Source organism: Tamandua tetradactyla, chromosome 6, assembly GCF_023851605.1.
Source record: "Tamandua tetradactyla isolate mTamTet1 chromosome 6, mTamTet1.pri, whole genome shotgun sequence".
NCBI lineage: Eukaryota > Metazoa > Chordata > Mammalia > Pilosa > Myrmecophagidae > Tamandua > Tamandua tetradactyla.
The window spans coordinates 62352824-62376802 of record NC_135332.1 but is presented as its reverse complement, the minus strand read 5'-3'; the positions used below and the strand labels follow the sequence as shown (position 1 = coordinate 62376802).

Below are 23979 nucleotides of genomic sequence, written 5' to 3'. Positions count from 1 at the left end.
TAATTGGGTTTGATTTTGTCTTCTTTTTCCTGGAAATCAGATTTCAAAGTATGACAGCATTTGTTCCATGAAACAAATAGGACAACAGGTCAAAGACTGGCCCTTTTCCCTTTCCCCACCATTCCAGATGGAATCCAGTCGAGAAGCTCTTCCATTCCCCGTGGGTTTTTGGGAAAGCCTCATTGTGGGCCATTGTATGATTAAATGGCCTGGTAGATTTTCACTTTTTGTTGACAGGTATAGAAGGGACATAATTGGCATCTAGGATACAAAGTTGATTGATGTAACAAAGATGCATTCTGTAATATAGCCACTAGAGAATTTTATTTTTGCTAAAATTTATTTGTGCATAATGTGCACAGGATTCTCAAGTGTACAGCTCAGTGAATTTTTGTAACAGCTTCATGGAGATCTAATTCACCTGCATCATTTGTTTAAAGTGTACAATTCACTGGATTTTAATATATTCATTGAATTGTGCAGTCATCATCACAATCGGTTTTAGAAAGAACATTTCATCAGCCCAGAAAGATGAAACCCTTTAGTTGTCACCCCAGCCCTCCATACCTACTCTCCGACCCTAGGCAACTGCTAATCTAGTTTCTGTTTCTGCATTGCTTATTCTGGACATTTCCTAGAAGTGGAATTCTATAATATGTGGTCCTTTGTTTCTGGCTTCTTTCGTTTAGCAAATGTTTTCAAGGTCCACCTATGTTGTAGCATGTATCTGTCCTTCATTCCTTTTTATTGCCATATAGTTTTCTATTGAATGGCTGTAGCACATTTTAATTATTCATTCATCAGCTAATTTTTGTTTATTGTGAATAAAGCTGCTATGAACATTAGGATACAGGTGTTTGAACACCTATCTGCAGTTCTAGGAGTTGAATTTTGGGGTGATATGGTAATTCTGTGTTTAGCCTCTTGAGGTACTGCTGGACTGTTTTCCAAAGTAGCTGTACCATTTTATATTCCCGCCAGCAATACCCAAAGTTCACATTTCTCCGCATCCTCACCAACATTTGCTGTTATCTTTTTTATTATAGCTGTCCTAGTGGTATCTTACGGTGATTTTGATTTGCATTTTCCTAATAGCTAGTGATATTGAATATCTTTTCATGTGCTTTTTGGCCACTTGTGTATCTTCTTTGGAGGAATGTCTATTTGGATCCTTTGTCCTTTTTGTTTTTTTGCATGGGCAGGCACTAGGAATCGAACCCAGGTCTCCAACATGACAGGCAAGAACGCAGCCTACTGAGCCACCCTGCCCATTTTTAAATTGGATTGTCTTTTCATTATTGAGTTGGAATATATATACTTCTTTATAGATTCTAGATACAAGTCCCTTATCAGATATCTGATTTGCAAAAATTTTCCCCATTCTGTGGGTTATCTTTTCACTTTCTTGACGGTGTCCTTTAAAGTTTTTAATTGTGATAATATGCAGTTGATGAGTTTTCTTTTGTTGCTTGTGCTTTTGATGTCTTATCTAAACCTCAGTAAAATTTTACATATGTGTACATCCACGTAACCACCACCCAGTTTGAAGTAGAGAACATTTCCAGCCTAACCTTCATCTCAAACCTGGACATTAGAGAAAAACAAAACTACATTTCTCTCATGAACACAAATGCAGAAACTTAATATAATTTCATTGCTTTGACAGAATACAGGAGGAAAACCATATGATCCACTCAATGGATGCAGAAGAAGCATTTGATAAAATTGAACAGTCTGAAAGCTCTCAGCAAATTAACTTCTTTTATCAGATATACATTTTCTAACAAAAAACCTTAAACTTAACATCATATTTACAGGTGAAATACCAATGGCTTTCCCCCTGAATTTGGGAACTGGAGAGAGGTGCCACTTTCAGCATTTCCACTCAGCATTTATTGTATTAGTCGTTGTCTTGGACTTTTCATCTTTCACTCCCAGAGCCGGCCCCTGGGCAGAATCATGAAGTAATATGTAAGAGTTGGTTTAAGAAACCTCCTGAGATCACACAGCTGGTGAGATGTGAGGCTGGGATTGGAATCCAGGTATCCTGGCTCCATGACCCATGCCTTTTACTGCTCTGCTTGTGTAAACTCAGCTCAGAATTGAATTTACAGAAGGGTTGATAAAATCAATAGTTTACAGCACCATTCTTAATCTAAGGGGTATCTTTTTCTCTAGTGGAGAGAGTATGGATAATGAGATTCATTCTTCTAAACTTCTGTCCACCCACACTTTATTTCCTTCATTATCTGTGCCTCATTTTTCCCTTCCATAAATGTGGAAGGAATAACCTTTACTCCTTTTCTACAACTTAATTCCCACCAATTCAGAAGCTATACTTAGTGTATACTATGAGTTTGGCAACTTTGATCTGGGAAGCGGTGGAGCCAGGATTAGAACCTAGGCAGAGGCTTGCACGGTGGGTGCCTAAACCACTGGACTGGACTGCATTCCAGATAATCATTTGGCAACTAATACTTTCCTCTTACAACTCGTTAGAAAAGGCAAGCCCAGCCCTTTTTCTCCACGATGCCCCATGTATTCTTGGGATAGTAGCTATGTAACACAAAGAAATGAGTCTAGGCATGGCAATTTCCGGTCAGGGAATATGGCGACAAACAGTCATTAGCATTCCATTGGCAGTGTGTTTCCACAGCTGGTGCAGTATTCACATTACCGTCACCTCGTGCTGAGCCAATGCTGTCTGGATCCCCCAAGTGGTAGAGAGATTAGGGCAACGGTGGCCTGGCTGGCCACTGGCCAGCTGTCAAGTACAGCACCATCCAACGGAAGTGTAATGCAAGCCACACAAAAAAATAAAAAGAATTGGGTGTAACTAATTTTAGCAATTTAACCTGATTATATAAAAAAAATCGTTATTCCAACATTTATTCCATATAAAATTAATTCAAGGTACATTTCACCTCTTTTTCATGCTAAATCTTGGAAATCTGGTGTGTAGTTTTATTGCCTCGCAGTCAGCTCAGCCACATAGCAAGTACTCAGTAGCCCCAAGGAGGCAGACAAGACCTAGGACAGACTCAGGATCACCTTGAGCTTCACTCTGCTGAACATGACTGACTGTTATTTTGAATATTCTAAATGGAAACCTGTGAAAACTAACTACTCTTACACCCTTTTCTGTAATCTCATACATGCCTGCAAGTTAGCAGTGACATAAAGCACGAGAAGCCGGTTTCTCCTTGTAGTTTAAGGATGTGAATATTTTGTGGGAAATGAGGAAAAACAAATGGGTTTTGAGTGTTTTCTGCCCCAGCCTCCTAGTCTTTGACTTGGGTGAACTAACTTCATTTTCACGTTGCTTCTTATGAGAAATAGAAACTAAATCTGTAGAAAACTTTGAGTTATAACCTGGCCATTTCTTTTCTCTTTATTTAATGTATATTACCTAGTCATTTTACTAAAAATGATATTCACAGTTAATGGATAAATATGTTCCCAAGCTTCTAGAAAAGATTTATTGGATGCTTTTCTTACAGGTATGAAATCTTAACTCCAAATGCTATTCCTAAAGGTTTTATGGATGGCAAACAGGCGTGTGAACGAATGGTAAGCTTCTTTATATTCAGAAATATAAACTATATGAACTATAGATATGAGCTTTCTTATAGCAAAAAATAAATGGACTCTTTCTCTCTTAGATCCGAGCATTAGAATTGGACCCTAACTTGTATAGAATTGGACAGAGCAAGATATTTTTCAGAGCTGGAGTTCTGGCACACTTAGAGGAAGAAAGAGATTTAAAAATTACCGATATCATTATCTTCTTCCAGGCTGTTTGCAGAGGTTATCTCGCTAGAAAGTAAGTGGGTAATCCTGAATTTAATACCTGCTGAGCATGTGGCATGTGCTCTGCATGTGGCATGTGCTGAGCACTGTGTTTTCTGCTAGGTCTGCAGGAATGCATGAGACATATAAGACCCCTGCCCTTGTGAGAATTGCATTTTGTGGAAGAGACAGTCAAGTGAAGGGCACACATTCTAAATAATGACATGTTTTGTAATAAGGAAACAAAAATAGGCCATCCCCGACAGTTAAGAGGTCGGGAGTCCTACTTCAGCTTGAGTCCTTGGGGCAGGCTTCTTTGAGACCAAAATCTCCAGGATCAGAAGGCACTGGCCCGTGAAGAATTAGGAGGACCCTTCAACCTGGGTCCTTAGCAGGGGTGCAGAGACACGATATCAGGCGAGGAGCGGAAGCAGTCCCGTGTGGCTGGAGCCTGTGAGTGGGGCCAACCTAGGGGGCAAGCAGCTTAATAAACAGGCCCTTGGCGGGTATTAGAAGGTCTGTGGGGCGACACTGAGGGCTGTCTGTATTCTAAAGTCCTCTGGCTGCCGTGCACGTAGTGGATTGGAAATGGGGCAAGAGTGGACGTGGGCTGGCCTGTTGGGAAGCTGTAGTGATTCAGATGGGCCCAAGAAGGTAGTGGTGGAGATGGGGGGAAACGTTGGGTCTGAGATAGGACAAAAGAACTTAGAAAATGGTTTAATTTAGAGGGTAGTGCTTAACTTCTTCCTACAGAAGACTTGGACCTTAGGAGGAAGAGGAGTTGAGACAGGTGACTGGTTTGCCATGCAGACAGTGTGACAAACAGGATATGGAAGCCTAAAGTAATGTGCTCCGGGCATGGGTCAGAGAGCAGCCCAGGTGTGGGTCCCTAGGGCTTTATGCCAAAGGAGGCCGGGGCAGTTCTTGGGTGCCTGTGCACATAGTGTAGGACACCAAGGAAAAAGAGTAGCGTGGAAATTTGAAAAAGAAAGGATGTTATCCTTGGTGATTCCTGCTAAGAAAGGAAGAATGAAAGATAAATCTTTTATATTAAGGTTTACAGCATGTTTCAATGATAAAGCAAACCTGCTTATAGCAAACGCCAGATCCTCACTGTATCCACTGGACAGTGGCATGCCTATATGACAGGAGTGGGTGTGGACGTGCGCCCTTCTAAGTCTCAGTGCCAAAAGAAGGTTTTCCAACTGTCCATGAAATGAGGTATATAAATTGTGCAAGGATATGCAGCTTTTTCATTGACATCCATACCACGCAAAATTTTCTTTGCATTAGAAAATCAAAAACAAAGATATGACACCCACACTATCTCATCTGTGCACGCCAACATGTCTGTCATTTGAGGCCCCTTCCCCCATATATTTAGTCACTATATATATGGTGGGATGGGGCTTAAAATTAGGATACATCAATAAAGGAAAGATAACGTATTCAAAAGAACCAGCTTATAATGTGGAAGAAGGCAGAGCAGAGCTTAGAAGAGTAAAGAAGATACCTGTCTATATGGAAATCCATGAACCTGAGGCCAAAGTGCTCTAGAGGACATTGGATAAACATCAAAAGATGGAACAGTGATCATGATCACTTATGCTCTCCGGATACTTGTAGACAGGACGTTGTGCTTCAGATGCAGGACACAGAATGCCCACGAAAACATCCAGGCCAGCTCCTGACACAGATAGGTCCTCCTGGTGGTTAGTAACAGTTAACTATTATAGAGAAGGCAGAGCCAGCCACCCCAACCAGCTGAACAAGTTGCCTGACATGCTCTTGGCTTATCATGCTGACAGCTTTGTCTCCCACAGGGTCAAGGAAACAAATAGGGCAGTGGTTTTTAATAAGAAGATTGGGTGCATTTTCACAGCATTCCTGAAGGAAACTACAAGAATTGTTTCAAAAAGCATTTTTGAAACTTGTTTTTTATAGTAAAAACTACAGAATTAAGGCTTGGCCAAATCTTGACCAGTAGGAACACGTGAGAAGGTAGAAGATTCCGTAGGGAGCAAGAAGAATGTCAGTTGTGAAGCAGTAAACTAAGGTCAGAGTCTAAACAGCCAGAAGGATCTGGGATTCCTGTAAGAAAGTATGATCAGCAAGGAAACAGAAGGTGAAAGAAAGCCATTGTGGGCTAAAACTATAGCTTTCAGGTCTTTTCTCAAGACCCTCCCATATGCATCCTGATTTGGATGTTTGCTAGAGTAAGTGAATCATTCTAATTTTTTTTTGCTGTCTTTTCTATCTCCTTCAATTACTTCTTCCCAGGAGACTCCTGCAAGCAGGTTTTAAAAGGGCGCAGGAGAAATAATCAGAGATGTAGAAGGGCTGCGTTGTTCATTCATTCATTCAGCAAACATATTTTGAGGCGGTCTTGAGTTAGTTGGTCACTTGATTGGGTGCAACACAAAAACAAACAGGATGTGACCTGGCCCCCAAGGAGCTCTCAGGCCGGTGGGGAAGGTAGTCCTGTCAGCGGAGCCCAGGTGCTAGAACAAGACGGGCACAACGCAGGTCACTGCTCATATCCAGGGGCATTCGGGCAGTGGGTGGTACCCAGAGTTACGCAGCACAGAAGGCAAAGCCTGGGGAGAAAGCTGTTCAACTCAGAATTTAAGGAGTCCTTTGTGGATATGGAGCATGCAGCTTTGGTAGCCATGGGGTGGATACCACACTGCTGGTAGCCAGGCCGTAGTAACAACAAAGCTGTCCAGATCCTGAAAGTCTGATAGCAAATAGATAAATTGTCTTTCAGGAGGAAGAAGGAACAGCAGGCTGGTGAACTTTGTTTGGGTTTGGGGATTGTATGAGGCGGAAGGTGGGTAGGGGTTTCAGAAAGGGAGAGTGAGGAACTGAAAGTACCACAGCAAGTGGGCTTTGAACCACCTCAAGGGGTGAGATGGCGCAGTGTAGTGGAAGAGCCCGAGTGAGATAACGAGGAGACGAGGTCCCCACAGCTCACAGACAATTCTGTGTCCTAGGGGAAGTCCTATGACTTCTCTGAGCCGTCACCTGTAAAATGAGTCCATCCCAGCTGCAGGATGTTATCCTATATTTTGACCGTGTGGAGGGAAGGAGGAGAAAAATTACGTTAGAAAGGGGTGTGAATGTGGCCCCTGTGACAGATGAAAAGAAAAAGAAGAGAGTCACTACCTAATGAGAACCCAGCACAGGGAAGAGATGAGGGGCTTTCTGTCATATTGTCTTCAATTGCCTTGGGAAAGTAGGGTGCTTGGCTCACTGACATGTCTGAGTGAATGACAGAAGGGGGCATGTGCAGGACAGCACCTGGGAAGAAAGTGTGGGGCCCCCAGTGAGAGTGCTGGAGGTGGCAGAGCAGGCCATGTCCTGGGTTTGCCTGAGGACTGATCAATATCCCCATTCCCTGTCCCAGCCAAATAAGAACATCTGTTTTAGAAAGTCTTGCTATAACCATGTCTTAAGACATGCTTTTTTTACAGAATAAGTTTTTCTTACTATTCTTCAGGGCCTTTGCCAAGAAGCAACAGCAACTCAGTGCCTTAAAAGTCTTGCAGCGGAACTGTGCCGCCTACCTGAAGTTAAGGCACTGGCAGTGGTGGCGAGTCTTCACCAAGGTCGGCTTCCGCTGTTTGTTTTTAAATGCCTTTCCGGATAGCAGGGCTTGGTCAGCAGAAGCCCCTAGGAGAGAGATGTGATGATAAACTGTTGACTTTGTCATAGGTGAAGCCTCTTCTACAAGTCACCCGCCAAGAGGAAGAACTTCAGGCCAAAGATGAAGAGCTTCTGAAGGTAAAGGAGAAGCAGACAAAAGTGGAAGGAGAGCTTGAGGAGATGGAGAGGAAGCATCAGCAGGTGTGCACACTGACTTCATTAATACACGCATTGCCCGGAATCACTGTGAGATCAGCCACTGATAGGAACTCTCAGTATAAATAAATAGCTACATGAGGGGCATTTTCAGTCATTTCAGTCACTGTCCTCAGGAGACAGCAGAGGGAACAGGTTCCTCTTGCCAGGCAAAGCCCCACCTCTTCCATTATGGCCTTTGTCATTCTTCAGGCTGTAGATGACCGAGGTTGTTAGGGGAAAGGGAGAAAAAGGAAGGGAGGAGATACTGAGTGCAGGCCACCACCTGCCTCTTTTCTGTCCTCACTGGTCCTGAATCAGCATCCCTTTCTCAGGCAGAGGTTTGGGAAATGTCTGTGGCGACTGTAACAGAATTGTAGTATTCTGGGCCAAAAATATCACTTGCTCCCAGACTTTAGTACTGACCATTAGCTTTAGAACATTTGAATATTTACCCACCTATATTTCTGTACCTTATAGTTCTTAAAATAGAATAAATTTAATATATATTACTCAAGATAACAGGAACAGCCAAGAAAAATTTTCATCTAGTTTCTTTTGCTGTAGCTAAAAATGGATTTGAAAGTTTTTCCAGCAAGGATGTATATTTCTAACTCCCTGTTGCTTTGGTAGCATGCTTGGTGCATGGATTGTTGAGATCATGGTGAATATAACTTTGTGCCCTGGGGGCAAATCATAGTACTAGACACTTTCTTATGATTGCAGCTTTTAGAAGAAAAGAACATCCTTGCAGAGCAACTTCAAGCAGAGACAGAGCTCTTTGCTGAAGCAGAAGAGATGAGAGCAAGACTTGCTGCTAAAAAGCAGGAATTAGAAGAGATTCTACATGATTTGGAGTCTAGGGTTGAAGAAGAAGAAGAAAGAAATCAAATCCTCCAAAATGAAAAGAAAAAAATGCAAGCACATATTCAGGTATGATAATGAGAGCTTTTGTTTAGGATTGTATTTTCCCAAAAGATCCATTGAATGAATAGAAGTTCTGTGTTTGGATTCTTTTGTCTCAGTTATAAATACTTATCCTTAGAAAGGTGGCCCTCCTTTGAACCACACACAGAATATATCTTCTTCAAATGCAGATGATTATTTTGAATAGGGATCTTTTTGCATTCTGATGTGGCACTGTTCTAGTTTGCTAGCTGCTGGAATGCAATATACCAGAAACGGAATGGCTTTTTAAAAGGGGAATTTAATAAGTTGCTAGTTTACAGTTCTAAGGCCGAGAAAATGTCCCAATTAAAACAAGTCTCTAGAAATGTCCAATCAAGGGCATCCATCCAGGGAAAGAAACCTTGATTTACGAAGGCCGACGAAGTTCAGGTTTTCTCTCTCAAGTGAGAAGCCACATGGTGAACACAGTCAGGGCTTCTCTCTCAGCTGGAAGGGCACAGGGTGAACACGGTGTCATCTGCTAGCTTTCTCTCCTGGCTTCTGGTTTCATGAAACTCCCTGGGAGGCATTTTCTTTCTTCATCTCCAAAGATTGCTGGCTCATGGACTCTCTGCTTCATGGTGCTGCAGCATTCTCTGCTCTTTCCAAATCTCTCATTCTCCAAAATGTTTCCTCTTTTATAGGACTCCAGAAACTAATCAAGAGCCACCCAGATGGGTGGAGACACATTTCCCCTAATCCACCTTAACAACCACTCTTGATTAAGTTACATCTCCAGGGAGGTGATCTAATTACATACAGTATAGGGATTATTCTGCCTCTACGAAATGGGATTTTGATTAAAACATGGCTTTTCTAGGGTACATACATCCTTTCAAACCAGCACAGGCACTTTCAGTATGCAGAGGAATTAAAGTCAGGAGCCTCCCAGGCTGTGTAGCATTCTGTGGAGACTTAACTTAGGTTGTCATTAATAATTCTGTTGCTCACTCCCTTTACCAGATTGGCCTCTACTAAGAGGTTTGTGCTCAGCACTGAATAGGAGGTGGCCAAGAATCAGAATAAAAATCTTAGCTTCTCCCTCTACTTATTTCTTACTGATAAAAGCTGTACCCACATAAGCACAAACTGTATCGTGGCTGAGCTCCCAGACACAGAACACAGACAGTAGTGATTCTTTTGCACACTAGTGACACCCACCTCTTTTCCTCCTTTTCTTCCACCACCACCTTTTGCTTCGGTGCTTCATGGGTGCAATGCCAAACTTTCTTCCATGTCTCTCCCTTAATATTTTTCTCACTCTATAGGTTAACATTACAAAACACAGACAATTCAGATGTTTGTCAGAACTACCAGAGATGAATTAGTCCTTAGCAAACACCCCACACCATAAGTCTCCCTGTCGCTTAACCTTTCTTCTCTTCTTCAAAGCACACAGCTTTCAACTATCCCATGGTAGGTTAGCAGAATATTCTCAAAGCCTTAAAAAGTGCATCCCCTTTAATCCAGCAGGTCTAATTCTAGGACTTTAGTCTGAGGATAACAAAATGGAAGCCATGTAATTACCTAGCAATATGGGTTATTAAACCATGGAGAGGCTATACAGCTATTATAAATAAAAAGATGTTTATTTTCATGATTATTCATAATGTATTCACTAAAATAGTTGTGAAAGTGTGTATACAATATGGTGAAATTGGAGATATTTGTACAACTTATATACTTATGTCTATGATTTTATATGAGAATGTCCAGACACTCTTCTAGCAGGTTGTTCACAGACACCACTAAGTTATCCTGATGCTACTGTGAGTTGTTTTCATTTTCTTTTCTTTGTTCAAAACATTTGCTCATTACATTAAGAATATTTTACTCAGGTAGGAAAAGGATGCCCAAATTCATCTTCAATTCTCCAAAACTCATTGTTTTAAGCTCCAGATTTTAACAGCTTCACATGAATGCTTGCATTTCTCTGTTTGCCCAGTTTGCTTTTTCCAGGCTTTTATCTTCACTTTAAATTTTTGCACTGTCAGCTTAATTTATTACCTCCCTTTGTGATAGGGTAAATTCATTCAAATACATTCTAAAAATATTTATGACATTATTAAATTATTATTAAGTATTTATTTTTGTTCTCTTATGATCTGCATGGCCTTTGGGAAAAGCCAACCTTGTTTGGTCCCTTGTTTTTGTTGTTGTTGTTGTTTGCCTTTGAGACTTGGAGGAGTTCTGGTGTGCTCTTTTCAACCAAGACCACTACAGCTATTTTTGGTTTGGTTTGATTTTTGAAGTTAACTTCCTGATTACAGTATTATACTAAATGATTATTATGGAAAGCCTAGAAAGTATCAAATAGCATTTATAATCTCCTCCCACCCTTCATCCCCATTGCCTCTGTTCTTTTTTCTTGCACATTATTCTATACAGACCGAGTGGATTCACTTATTAATTGAAATTATACTGATCACAGTGGTATGTTACCTGCTTTTGTCACCTCAGATGTGTGCAGAGAAGCCCTAAGCAAAGCTCAGACTATAGAGACTATAGGACACATGAGCTGGTTTGTTCGTAAATAAATAGCGAAAGAGTGAGTGGGAAGAAATATGGGGGAACCCAGAGAAGAAAGGAGTCTTGAGAGGCTTATCAGTCATAATGTGTGACCCTTATTTTGGTTCTGATTCAAACAAACAAATGTATTTTTTTTAAATAGCCTTTATCTTTTAGAGGTATAGCCTGAAAACTTTACAAGTGGAAGGAATACAGATAGTCTGGGATTTGCTTCAAAATAATCTGGGGAAAGGAGAAAGTAGGGTGTAAATGCAATGCTACTGGCCATGAGCTGATGCTTCAGGTTGGGGTTATGGGTCTGTCTGGGTAGGGATCATTATTCTCTTCTCACCCACTCTTACATGTATGTTTGAACTTTCTGACAACAAAAAGTTCACCCTTTGCAAGGGTTTCATTCTAAAATCAACCATAACAAATTTAGCTCAAGTTATGTTGAAAGTTGACCATAAAATAGTACACATTGATTTCTTTGTACCACCCTGCTCAATAATATTTATCTATGTATGTGACACACACTAGTGTAGGATGTGAAATACAGATAAGCATGCTACGGTAAGAACTCCGCTGGAACACTAGGAAGCCCCCAGCTTGGTGACATGCTCATATTGTGAAAGACATGCTTGGCCTGAGACTGTCCATTTCTCACTGATCTGTATGCTGTTTAAATATTATTTCTTATTCTCTTTCTCTTCTCTTTTGGCCAAGTATTTATACTTGAATTCAGAGAAATGTCTTTGATATGCTAGTGTATTGTTCATTTTTCCATGTCACTAATTATTATTCCCCAATAACATTTAATTACTATGCAACATTTTACGATTATACCAGAATTTTACTACCAATACTTTTTTGTAGCACATTCATAGTTTCTCAATAGGAACTGTTTTTATATAAATCGCATCTTTGTGCTTATTTCCAGAAACTTACTGGTTTAAAAGATAAGTCATTTTCAGAGCTCAGAATGTTTGCCATTTTGGCTTCCAGAAAGATTGACCCAGTTTGTACCTCACCCCATCGTGGATAAGAATGCCCATTTCCCATAACTGCATTTCATGCTTTTAAAATATCCTTTCATTTTGAAAATAAAAAAATTGGCATCCCAGAGTGGGCCATGGTGGCTCAGTGGCAGAGTTCTCACCTGCCATGCCGGAGACCCAGGTTCGATTCCTGGTGCCTGCCCATGTGAAAAAAAAAAAAAATTGGCATCCTGTTTTAACCTGTCCTCTTGGTGTTTAGCATATGGTTGTCTGGCCGAGGAGGCGGGGGTGCTGGGTGTCACTGACTCCTTTTCCCCCAGGACCTGGAGGAGCAGCTGGACGAGGAGGAAGGGGCCAGGCAGAAACTGCAGTTGGAGAAGGTGACCGCAGAGGCAAAAATCAAGAAAATGGAAGAGGAGATTCTGCTTCTAGAGGACCAAAATTCCAAATTTATCAAGGTAAGAGAACAGTAGCATACAAAATTGATTTTAAAATATGGGAAGTATTTTTATCAATGCACTCACTAAAGTAGTTTACATCAAAAAATTCTCAAGATTTCAGGTTCACTTAATTAATTTTTCCTTTAACTCTCTACCTGTACAGCTTTCTGAGACACAGAAACTATTTAATTTTTAAATCTTTAACTATATGTCCCATGTGCATTAGTGACTCATTCCCATCTGTGCATGCATTACTTCATTCAGTACTAATTGTGTAGCTCTGAATGTTAGGCAGCTGGACCCAGGAGCTAGGAGCCAGTGCCAAGATGAATGCTCATTCTGCCTTTTAGGGGGAGACAATGCCAATGTTGCTAGTTTTCTCTCTAGTCAGTGAAATTTGACTGTTACAAGTAATACCAAACCAAACTTGTCATTTTGGATTTCTTTTCTGAAGCAGTCAACTTTTTCTATTCAGGAAAAGAAACTCATGGAAGATCGCATTGCTGAGTGTTCCTCTCAGCTGGCTGAAGAGGAAGAAAAGGCAAAAAACTTAGCCAAAATCCGGAATAAGCAAGAAGTGATGATCTCAGATTTAGAAGGTTAGTGTTTGGGCCTAGAAAAACACAGGATTAGGTTATGCAAATGTTCAGATTTTACTTGAATCAGAACATGCAATAACAGTGTACATGGTGATAACTACCGAGGGCTTTCTGTTTGGGCTCAGTTATTTAAAACAGACCTGTAAGAAGTGGTTTTTTTAATGCCTAGATACTCAGCATTTATGAAGGAATGACATTAAAATATCCTTTAAACTTTTACTTTTTTAAATATGGTACTATGGAAGAAGTTACTGCCCTTTGGACATAGTTAGGATCTAAATTAGGTTAGAGTTGTATGGGCCATTGGACCTTCCGTGTGTTTAATCTCCAAACCGTATTACAGTGCAGAGGTTTTACTTCACATGGGACTAGATACAGAGATCAAAACAGGCAGGGACAGGGAAGAAACTGCTAAGGGTAACAGTGATTGCTTTCTGCGAAAGAAATAAGAAGTTGGAAGTTGAAAAGAGCATATGAAGCCATTCCTGTTAGAGACAGGTGTCATTGCTAGAGGCACAGCTCTCAAATAACTCTCCAATGTCATAAAGCTCTGGACTGGCACCCAAAGGGGGCTACTTTCTTTCCAAGGCATTTACTTTTCTAATGGAAGGGAAAAAAGAATTTTTTATTGTGTTTGTTATTTATTTTTATTATTATAGACCACACAGGGAAAGCCGGTATAAAATGTTTTTAAGGCATTGTAACCAGTGTATGATTCTTTTGCCAGGGAAGTACCCACAGAGTAGCGTGTGCCTGTACTTTTCCCACCTGCTTAATCAGCCTGAGCTACTCTCTGGTCCTCTCAGCAGATCAGTTCCTGCTGGAGATCACAAAGGACACATGTCACACTGCCATGCAGAAAGCATTTGAGCACTTTTCTTGAGGAATGGGTCACTGGTGTTAATTAAGAAATCACTACAAAATGTTTGTGGAGAGGGTAGGAAAGATATACAGCCCTGCTATCCTTTCCCTCCTTCCTGAGAACTAGTCGTGGTTCAAAATGGGGGTTCCTTGCTGAAAGGGAACAGAGCATTAGGCAGTTCCAAACACTGCCTTGATCCTTGTTGAGCCGATTTCAAAACCTGCAATGGTCTTGACATGGGAGGGTCCAAACCACTTTGGCTCTAAGTCGTGTGGTCTCACTAACCAGGAAGGGACATCTTTAGAGTTTGCCCAATTTCTTTCTGAAAATTTCACCTTCATAATAATGCATCTGACCCATGTTATCAAGGCAATGGCATACTTTTAAATAAGATTGCTTATTTTAAGTTTTAATAAAAAAAATAAAACTTGGAGTTTATCATATGGCGTGTCATTCGCTATGTTGAAGAGTTTCTTACATCTTGCCTTAAAGAACGCTTAAAGAAGGAGGAGAAGACTCGGCAAGAACTTGAAAAGGCCAAAAGGAAACTTGACGGTGAAACCACTGACCTGCAAGACCAAATTGCTGAGCTGCAGGCGCAGATAGATGAGCTAAAGATCCAGCTGGCTAAGAAGGAGGAGGAGCTGCAGGGCGCCCTGGCCAGGTCTGCCGTGGCACGGCTGCCAACTGCACGTGTCACTCTGGGGTTTAGTCTTTAAAGAATTCCTCATGTCTAGGAGAAAGGAACCTCTGGGAGCGTGAAACATTGTTCAGTTATTGAGTATGACATGTAAAAAGTGAAAACCAACATTGTATAATTCGTGTCAGGGAGCAGAAAAACCTCATAAACCATTCTCAATATTTATACTTAAAATCAGTACTTAGCTCATGAAGCACTTGGAAATTTACCCCAGAACAAATTTTATCAAGTATTTTGGTTTCTGTACATTGCAGATTAATTCCAGCCTGTTTTTAGAAGGTGAGAGGATACAGTTTTCAGAAATGATATCCATCCCCCCACCCAGTTTCATCACTGTAGGCTAAGGGCCCATTTGATGGACCAGATGCTATTTTGAGCGGTGTTATAATAACATTATACTGCAAAGGAACTGTTTTTATACTCTAATTGTTAGGATGAGAGTCTCCTGTCTTTTAATGGAGAATTAATTGCCATGATTTGGAAAGGGGGGCTGAACTGAGATAAAATAGCTTTGGGTTCCAGTTCTGACGTGGTGGCCTCCAACCAAGCGCCTCTCGCCTGCCCCATCCGCCCCAAGTGCTTGCTCCCACCTCGTGCACATGAGGAGGGCGGTGTCACGGGGGTGTCCTCCTTCCTGAGGAGCTGGGCCCACGGGGTGGTCACAGTCCATCGGGTCCCCTCTCTGAGTGCTGCTCATGAATGGATGTTTCAACAGAGGCGACGATGAGACGCTTCATAAGAACAATGCACTTAAAGTTGTACGAGAACTGCAAGCTCAAATTGCTGAACTTCAGGAAGATTTTGAATCTGAGAAGGCATCACGGAACAAGGCAGAAAAACAGAAGAGGGACTTGAGTGAGGAACTAGAAGCCCTGAAGACAGAGCTGGAGGACACCCTGGACACCACTGCAGCCCAGCAGGAGCTCCGGTGAGTGAGTCTGAATCTTAGAGACGCTGTCCGTGTTGCTCCTCAGGAAAGGTACATATATCATCATGTGATATTAATGATTTCTCCAACAAAGTCTGGCAAAAATGCTTTGGAAGTGCCTACCCTTTCTGGGAGGGGGTGTGTATTTCTTTGTGTTGTTTTTTAGTATCCTTTCTCCTCCTGGAAATGATGGGCAGGTGGAATGTGATGAGATGGGAATGGTTAGAAACCAGCCTACACATAGAAATGCATTTGATCCTCAGTATTTACAAATTCCATATATGCAAATTTGCCTACTTCCTATTTGTAACTCCAAAACAATACTCCCAGTGATTTCACAGTCACTAGCTGACAGGCTCCTAGTAGCAAAAAATCTGTTGCCTAATATGCATGTTTCCAGCTGAGGTCAAAGAAGGCCACATTCTGCCTTCCTGTTGTAGTATGTTAGTGCCACATTTTTTGTGTTTTTGTGGGGTTTATTGGTGATTTCACTGTTTAAAATGGCCCCCAAGCATAGTGCTAAAGTCTAGTGTTCTTTACGCAGGCTGTGATGTGCCTTATGGAGAAAATACGTGTGTCAGATAAGCTTTGTTCAGGCATGAGTTTTAGTACTGTTGGGTTTGAGGTCAGCATTAATGAATCAATAATATTTATTGAATGAGGTGTCTTTAAACAGAATCAAACATAATTTAAGTTTATATATTGATTGGTTGATGAAAATGGTGTGACCAGAGACTCACAGGAACCTAATCTTTTTTTTTCTTACATTTAAATTTTGTTAATGTTTTTTCTTGAAACTAATATATCTTAAATTTTCAACTAATGTTAAAACACTTGTAATATTTCACACCCATGAGAATGGCTTTTTTATGGTAAATAATAAGTGTTGGAGACGATGCAGAGAAATAGGAACCTTCATGCATTGTTCATGGGAACATAAAATGGTGCAACCCCAGTGGAATACAGTTTGTTGCTTCCTCAGAAAGCCATGTATAGAATTACCGTATGACCTGGCAATTCCACTTGTTATACCTCAAATAATTGAAAGCCGGGACTCAGACAGGTATTTGCACACTGATAGGAACCTAATCTTCTATCTCCCCTGGTAGCTGAGGACTCATTCCCATCTGTGTGTGCATTAGGTCAGCATTTACTGACCCTAACTACTAGAAATAGTGAGACTCGACTGTGACCTTCCAACATTAAGGGAGCCTTAATTGCCTTGGCCAGCCACTCCAGTAGGGGAGCCCATCACTCTAAGGAGTTAGTGCTAAGTCCTGCAGTAAAACAGAAGAAGTAAAACAGAAGTGAAAAAAACTTATTATTTACCATAAAAAAGCCATTCTCCATTATGCTGAGTGAGTCTAGCCAAAAACTAAAGGACAAATACTGTATGGTCCCACTGATGTGAACCGACATTCGAGAATAAACTTGGAATATGTCATTGGTAACAGAGTCCAGCAGGAGTTAGAAACAGGGTAAGATAATGGGTAATTGGAGCTGAAGGGATACAGACTGTGCAACAGGACTAGATACAAAAACTCAAAAATGGACAGCACAATAATACCTAATTGTAAAGTAATCATGTTAAAACACTGAATGAAGCTGCATCTGAGCTATAGGGTTTTTTTTGTTTGTCTGTTTGTTTGTGTCTTTTTTTTTACTATTATTATTATTTTTATTTTTTTCTCTATATTAACATTCTATATCTTTTTCTGTTGTTTTGCTAGTTCTTTTCCTAAATCGATGCAAATGTACCAAGAAATGATGATCATGCATCTATGTGATGATGTTAAGAATTACTGATTGCATATGTAGAATGGAATGATTTCTAAATGTTGTGTTAATTTCTTTTTTCTTTAATTAATAAAAAATAAATAAATAAATAAATAAAAAGCCATTCTCATGGGTGTGAAATATTACAAGTGTTTTAACATTACTTGAAAATTTAAGATATATTAGTTTCAAGAAAAAACATTAACAAAATTTAAATGTAAGAAAAAAAAAGATTAGGTTCCTGTGAGCCTCTGGTCACACCGTTTTCTTCGTGGTCAGAGAGGTCATATGAATGTTCAGATACCGCACACACTGATTCTGCTTTGTGAACTCCAGTGTGTTAGCACTCATGTGTACCAGGCACTTGCTAAGGACTGTTAGAAAAGTCAGGGATCCCCACTGGTACTTCCCTGAATTGTGTATCACATATTTAGAGGAACTGTTGCTTTTATACTAATCAAAAATATTCTTCAGCAGACTCGGTGACATTTCAGTTCTCTTTAGGACTTAACAGTGAAAGACAAAAGGTCAGCCTGGAGGGAAGTGAAGGGTTCCTTTGGTTATTAGTTTCAAGTAAGGATTGTAAACAGAAGCATGCATCCAAAAGAGAAAGAGCTGATGGCAGAACTTGTTTAATGTCATTAGGGTCAACAGAAGTAACCTTGGTGGCAGCTTGCCAGCTCCAGGATCCCTGCACCTGCACCAGCCCCCCCGTCCAACCTGGTTCCTCTAGGAGGACTTGCCCAGCGCAAGGCCCTAGCTAGGCTGGACCTCATCTCAGAGAAACTTTAATGATTCCTTTTGCTGGAGCTACATGCTGACCACAGACCTAGCATCTTATCTCAGCCCTCCAGGTCTCATGACTCCAGTGGTAAAGAGAGGAAATGTGCCTGTGCGGGAATCAGCATGGGAGTCACTGTTCTGACAGATTATATCTTTTAAAGCATAAAGCAAGTTTGCCTTCACGGTGCTTTGGGACTCCTGCAAGGTTAAATTCTTACTGTTAATACAGCTCTGAGCGAGGTTTTTACCTTTACTGCTTTTTCTGTAAGGAATTAAAGATGGAGCTAAAATTGACAAATTTCAAGAATGACTGATCATAGGGGTGAGCTCTCCTACCTAGTGAAAATAACTTGGGCTATTCACATTACTCTGTATATGTTAGAAGAACTTATAAAGATATTAGAACTCTACATAAAGATATTTAACAGGGCGGGCCACAGCGGCTCAGCAGGCAAGAATGCTTGCCTGCCATGCCAGAGGACACTGGTTTGATTCCCGGTGCCTGCCCATGTTAAAAAGAAAAAAGATGTTTAACACAAATGTGATGCTCATATGCTACCTGCAGGTTAGATAAAACCGTGGTTTATCTCAGAATATGCAAATTCTCTGGTCTTTTGTACCTGTTGGGCTTGAAATGCAGCCCTTCAACCTGCCTTCTCATTCTCCTGTGTATCCAAAAACTAACTCCCTCCCACCCCCATACTACCTACATTTCCTGCTAGGGTTTTGGGAGTATATTAAAAGTAGCTATTTCATGAGTGATGAGAAAAAGAAAGAGCCTTACTTTTGTTCTGATACAAAAACATATTTGGCTCTTACCACCCCTTAGCTTTTAGGCTTTTTGGGGGGTAGCGGTGGCAGGGGGGCAGTACATGGTCTGGGAATCAAACCCCGGTCTCCATCTCCTGCAGCTTCTACCACTGAACCACCGGTTTTTGTAGGCTTTTTTTGTTTGGGGGTTTTGCACCCCTTAGCTTTGGAAAGCTCTAAAGGACTTACCTTTCTTAAGTTTTATTGAAATCTCTGCTGGTGCTGTGATGTTCTCAGAGGTAGTTTGGCTCCTTGTATTAACCAATTCCTGATCTACAATGAAACTAGACTTCTCAGCAGATTAAAGACCTGCAGGGATACTACACTGGTTTTGATCAGAAGTCAGCTAGTGAATGGAAGTTGTGCTGGTTCAAGATGGATTTTCTGAAATCACAATAATGGACACACCAGCCTTATGGAAAATAGCACATCTAGTACTTATCAAGGGAGCTGATGTAACTTTGAAAACAGAACAGCACCTTAAAAAAATGTACTTTTTACTTGATCAGACAAATTCTAAATTTCTTTCTTAAACGTGTTTCTCTAGTACAAAACGTGAACAGGAAGTGGCAGAGCTGAAGAAGGCTCTCGAGGAAGAAACTAAGAACCATGAAGCTCAAATCCAGGACATGAGACAAAGGCACGCAACAGCTCTGGAGGAGCTCTCAGAACAATTGGAACAGGCTAAAAGGGTAAAGGAAATACCTTCATATCGCCACGTCTTGGAGAAAACTGCCCTCAGACAGATAACTTCTTACCTGACCCTTCCATTCATTCAAGTACTGATTAATTCTGGCCTTTGAACAATACTTCTGAGCTAAGTAGGAAGCCAGTTGTTCATAACATAGGATCTGCTGTCTAAAGTACATGCCCCACTTTGATGGATAAGTCTTTTACCCTTGATCTGTGTATATTTTAAAGAACTGGAAGAATCTAACCATCATTCCTCCCCAGTTTTTTTCACTAATAACATCATTCTTCAAGAGACTTCCTTAAAAAGCCTTAAATTGTTCCCTCTTCTGTGTCTCATATGTAAGCTTTCCATTCTGATAATCCTGATTTCATTTATCCTCCAATTCAAACCATGCTCCCGGGCATGTTTCCCATAACTGTCCTCACCTTCAGGCTTTTTGTTCTTGCTTTTATTTCCCCATCTTGAAGTATTCTTTCTCTTCTCTGCCTGTCCAAAGCCACCTTATTGTTTATATAATGGCATTATTGACACGGAGCATTCAGGTGTGTCGATCACCCTGCAAAGTCCTTTACAGACCTTGCCTTCTTTCATATGAGCTAGTTTCTGTCAGTTCCATTTAAAGGATAAGGGCCCTGGGTCCAGCAGTATTAGGCAATTAAGCCAGGGTCACACAGCTTGTAGGTGAAGAATCAGGTTGACTTGGGCAACCTGGACCCAGAGCTCTGTGCGGCCCTGTACTGCTCTGCTTTGCGTGGAGCCCATCCTGAGTCCCACCATCCCCTAAGGCAGCCCAGAGAGCTATCCCATCATGATCAGCCTAACACCAACAGAAAGAACCTACATATGTCACACACTAGCCTGGTGTCACTCACGTATGTCCCCTGGGTTAATCTTTTTGGCTTCTTGTTCATTCAAAAATACATAAAAGAAAGAAACTTTGTTTTATATGAAAGACTCTGTGAATGGTTTCCCCTTCAGGCAGTGTGCTCTCAGTTTGTTTCTTTCCCTCCTGCATAGGCTAGGGTCAGTTACACAGTGCAATGAGCCCTCGAAATCTCTCTGTCTACAACCCCAAGCAGTGTGGCCAGTGCCAAACATCGCTTTGCGTAAAATCTTGAGAAGATTCTCGGTGTGTACAGGTTTATTCTTTTTGTAGAAATCATCACACAGAGAACAGCTGTTTTCATTCATTCATTCAACAGGTGTTTTATTGCCGACTCACTGTGTCAGGCACACTTTTACAGATGCAAAAACTGGTGCTGTCAAAGTGTTATAGAAATACTAATAAATTGCTTTTTCCCTCCCTCTCCTAGTTCAAAGCAAATCTGGAGAAGAACAAGCAGGGCCTTGAGACAGACAATAAGGAGCTGGCGTGTGAGGTGAAGGTCCTGCAGCAGGTCAAGGCCGAGTCTGAGCACAAGAGGAAGAAGCTTGATGCCCAGGTCCAGGAACTCCACGCCAAGGTCTCTGAGGGAGATAGACTCAGGGTGGAACTGGCTGAGAAAGCAAACAAGTTACAGGTAAGCCTGGGATACCTCTACCTGGACACTGTCCCCAGTAACACATCTAGAGTTTATACCCACTTTATCCTCCGTGGCCACAGAAGACCCACTCTGATGTACTTTTAGTACCTGAAAATTACCATCACAAGCAGGTACGTCAGATCTTAGGCCCCTCATGCTCAGCACTTTGATGAAGTTACTACTTAAAAATAAGACAGGATGAACTGGCCTGAAGCCTAATAAATTCCACTTTGAATGATGGTTATAGTTCTATAAGTGATTTTATGTAGTTTATAAGAACAACTTCAACTTCTCCACTGACCTAGCAAATAAGAGAGTAGGAACAATGAGTGAAAATAATGATACCTAGTATTGAAGAAAATTTGAGAATGAAAATTTAATACACTTTTGGTTAACATATGAATTACAAAGTACGGTCTTTTCTAGAGGATAGTGTGACTGTTTCATTCACAAGCCTCAAAAATATGGAATACCCTTCTTGTGCTCAATAAATCCATGTCTAGTAATTTATCCTAGGGAAATAATTAAGGATGTACATACAGATTCGAGTTTAAGAATACATTGCAGAGGGGTGTATAAAGGCATATAATTGGACATAACTTCAATATTCAATAATAGACTTAAATGCAACAGTAAAAATGACATAGATAAGTATTTATTATTTTAAAAGTTGTATGTTTACTACATTGAAAAAAATGTCAGAGCAGTGTTTGGCTGGAGGTCCCCAAAGCCACCCCCAGGTTCTGCAATTCACCAGGAGGACTCGGAGAACTCAGCATATAATCATACTCATCTATGCTTTATTACAGTGAAAGTATACAAAACAAAGTCAGTAAAGGGAAAAAAGTCCTGAGGAAACCAGGCACAAACTTCCAAGAGTCCTTTCCTTGGTCTCCCAGTGGAGTTGAACTGGACCCGCTTAATTCCTCTAGCAAGAAATCGTGACAACAAGTAGGAAATTTCTACTAGGGAAGCACCTTAGAGACTCAGCGCCCCGGTATTTACTGGGAGCTGGTCATATAGACACCCTCTGCCTGACACGTACCAAAATTTCAGGCTCCCAGTAGGCAAGCAGGTGTCAGCATAAACCACACAGGCACATTTAGGCACAGGGAGCCATTTGTATCATTCAGTAAATGACGGGAACCTGCCCCAAATCTAAATGCCCAGACACCAGCCAAGGGCCAGCCTTGCAGGCAGGCCTTCCCAAGGACAGCAGCTTTAGGACTCCTGTGTTAACCCTTTTCAGCACATGCCTGTACTGAAATACTCTGTTTAGTGTGTTTGTGTATGTGCACACTAACAAATATGTAAAGATATTCCTAAAAGAGAAAGTCTTAGAAATCATACGGTGGGTGGAGGACAGTGACATTTACAGGGCCCCTAAGCCCCTGCACCAAGGATCCGAAAGCTCCTCATGTACATGTATGCTTTCTCATTTAGTCCTTCTGTCAGTCCCCTGGGCTGAGTATTATCCCCATTCTATAAGTGAGGACTCTCAGGCTCAAAGAAGCTAAGTAACTTCCTCCTTTTGGTGATAAACCTGACAATTTCCAGAGCTAGAATTGAAGGCAGGTCTCTCATGACTCAAGGTCCAGAGCCCTCCTATATCATACTATCCCCAAGACTGATGAATTGTGAGTGCTCTGAAGAATGTTGCTAAATAGAAACGCCATTCACTTGTGTTATGTGTATAGTTGTGCCTTCTCTATACCCTCCTTCGCTAACATGACTGGAGCACAAACTAGTAACAGAGGGGGGGTCCTACTATCCCTTCCAAGCCCCACTACTCCTTTCTAATACCTACTATCCCCACCAAAAAATTTATATCCTAGGGATTATTTCGGAAAATATTTTAAAGCTGTTGTTAACTGAGGAAAAAGAAGAGGAAAAAATTTACCATATAATTTATAAAATATGACTTTAAGAATGAGCTAAATAATGTCCCAAGTTCTGTACAAATATGAATTATACTTGCCCCCAAAGCTATGTTTAAGGTCTGGGAACTCCTCCTTGTATGGGGTCTGTATAACTCTTCCTGTCCAAAGACGGAGACCATATTAACTTCTCTACCACAGCTGGCGTAGTGCCTGACCTGTCTGGGCACCATCTGGAGGCATATAAACTTCAGTGTCAAAACGTCTTCCTTGAATTTGGGAGTTTCCCCCTATCCCCAAGTATTGGTCATTTGTGTGCATTTGAGAATGATTCTGGACGCTTTTTTATTTCCTTACTGTGGATTTGGATTTAATCTTTTACTCTTCCTTGCAGAATGAGCTGGATAATATCTCAGCCTTACTGGAAGAAGCAGAGAAGAAAGGTATTAAATTTGCTAAAGATGCAGCTAGTCTTGAGTCTCAACTACAGGATACACAGGTATTCTAGTGGGATCAAGGGGCTTGCAATAATAATTCTAACATTTGTATAATACATAAATTGGTGGGATATGCTAGTCCCTAAATTACCTTCTGTATCACCTCTTTCTAGTTTTATACCGTACTTGTATTGTGAGCCATCTCGTCCTGGAGCCCAGCCTTGGTGCTCAGGAACTCTCCACTGAAGTGCATTTTCCCCTGTGTCTGGCAGGCCTGCAGGCGATGGCTCTGGCTGCCACCGTGGGCACTGCCTGAGCTGTGGCTTACCCAGGCGATGGACCTGCCACATGTGTGTTGCTGGCCATTTTAAATAAAATTGCTTCGTTGTGGCTGGAATTTCATTATGCTGACAGTCCGTTTTAGAGGCTGGGTTGAAGTCTGATTTTATCATACTGTTAGGACTTGT

At 41.2% G+C, this 23979-nt stretch overlaps 1 protein-coding gene across 4 annotated transcripts in view; it reads left to right on the top strand.

The window, feature by feature from the left end:
* Positions 1-23979, top strand: part of MYH10 (myosin heavy chain 10) — a 176560-nt gene that overhangs the window by 133331 nt on the left and 19250 nt on the right. For all 4 annotated transcript variants that reach the window (XM_077165944.1, XM_077165942.1, XM_077165945.1 and 1 more), the window contains 12 exons: positions 3501-3570; positions 3663-3823; positions 7289-7397; positions 7504-7635; positions 8356-8562; positions 12404-12541; positions 12999-13122; positions 14477-14648; positions 15400-15612; positions 19529-19673; positions 20989-21195; positions 23470-23574. In XM_077165944.1, the coding sequence (XP_077022059.1) occupies positions 3501-3570; positions 3663-3823; positions 7289-7397; positions 7504-7635; positions 8356-8562; positions 12404-12541; positions 12999-13122; positions 14477-14648; positions 15400-15612; positions 19529-19673; positions 20989-21195; positions 23470-23574 (1783 nt within the window). The remainder of the gene's footprint in view (positions 1-3500; positions 3571-3662; positions 3824-7288; positions 7398-7503; positions 7636-8355; positions 8563-12403; positions 12542-12998; positions 13123-14476; positions 14649-15399; positions 15613-19528; positions 19674-20988; positions 21196-23469; positions 23575-23979) is intronic.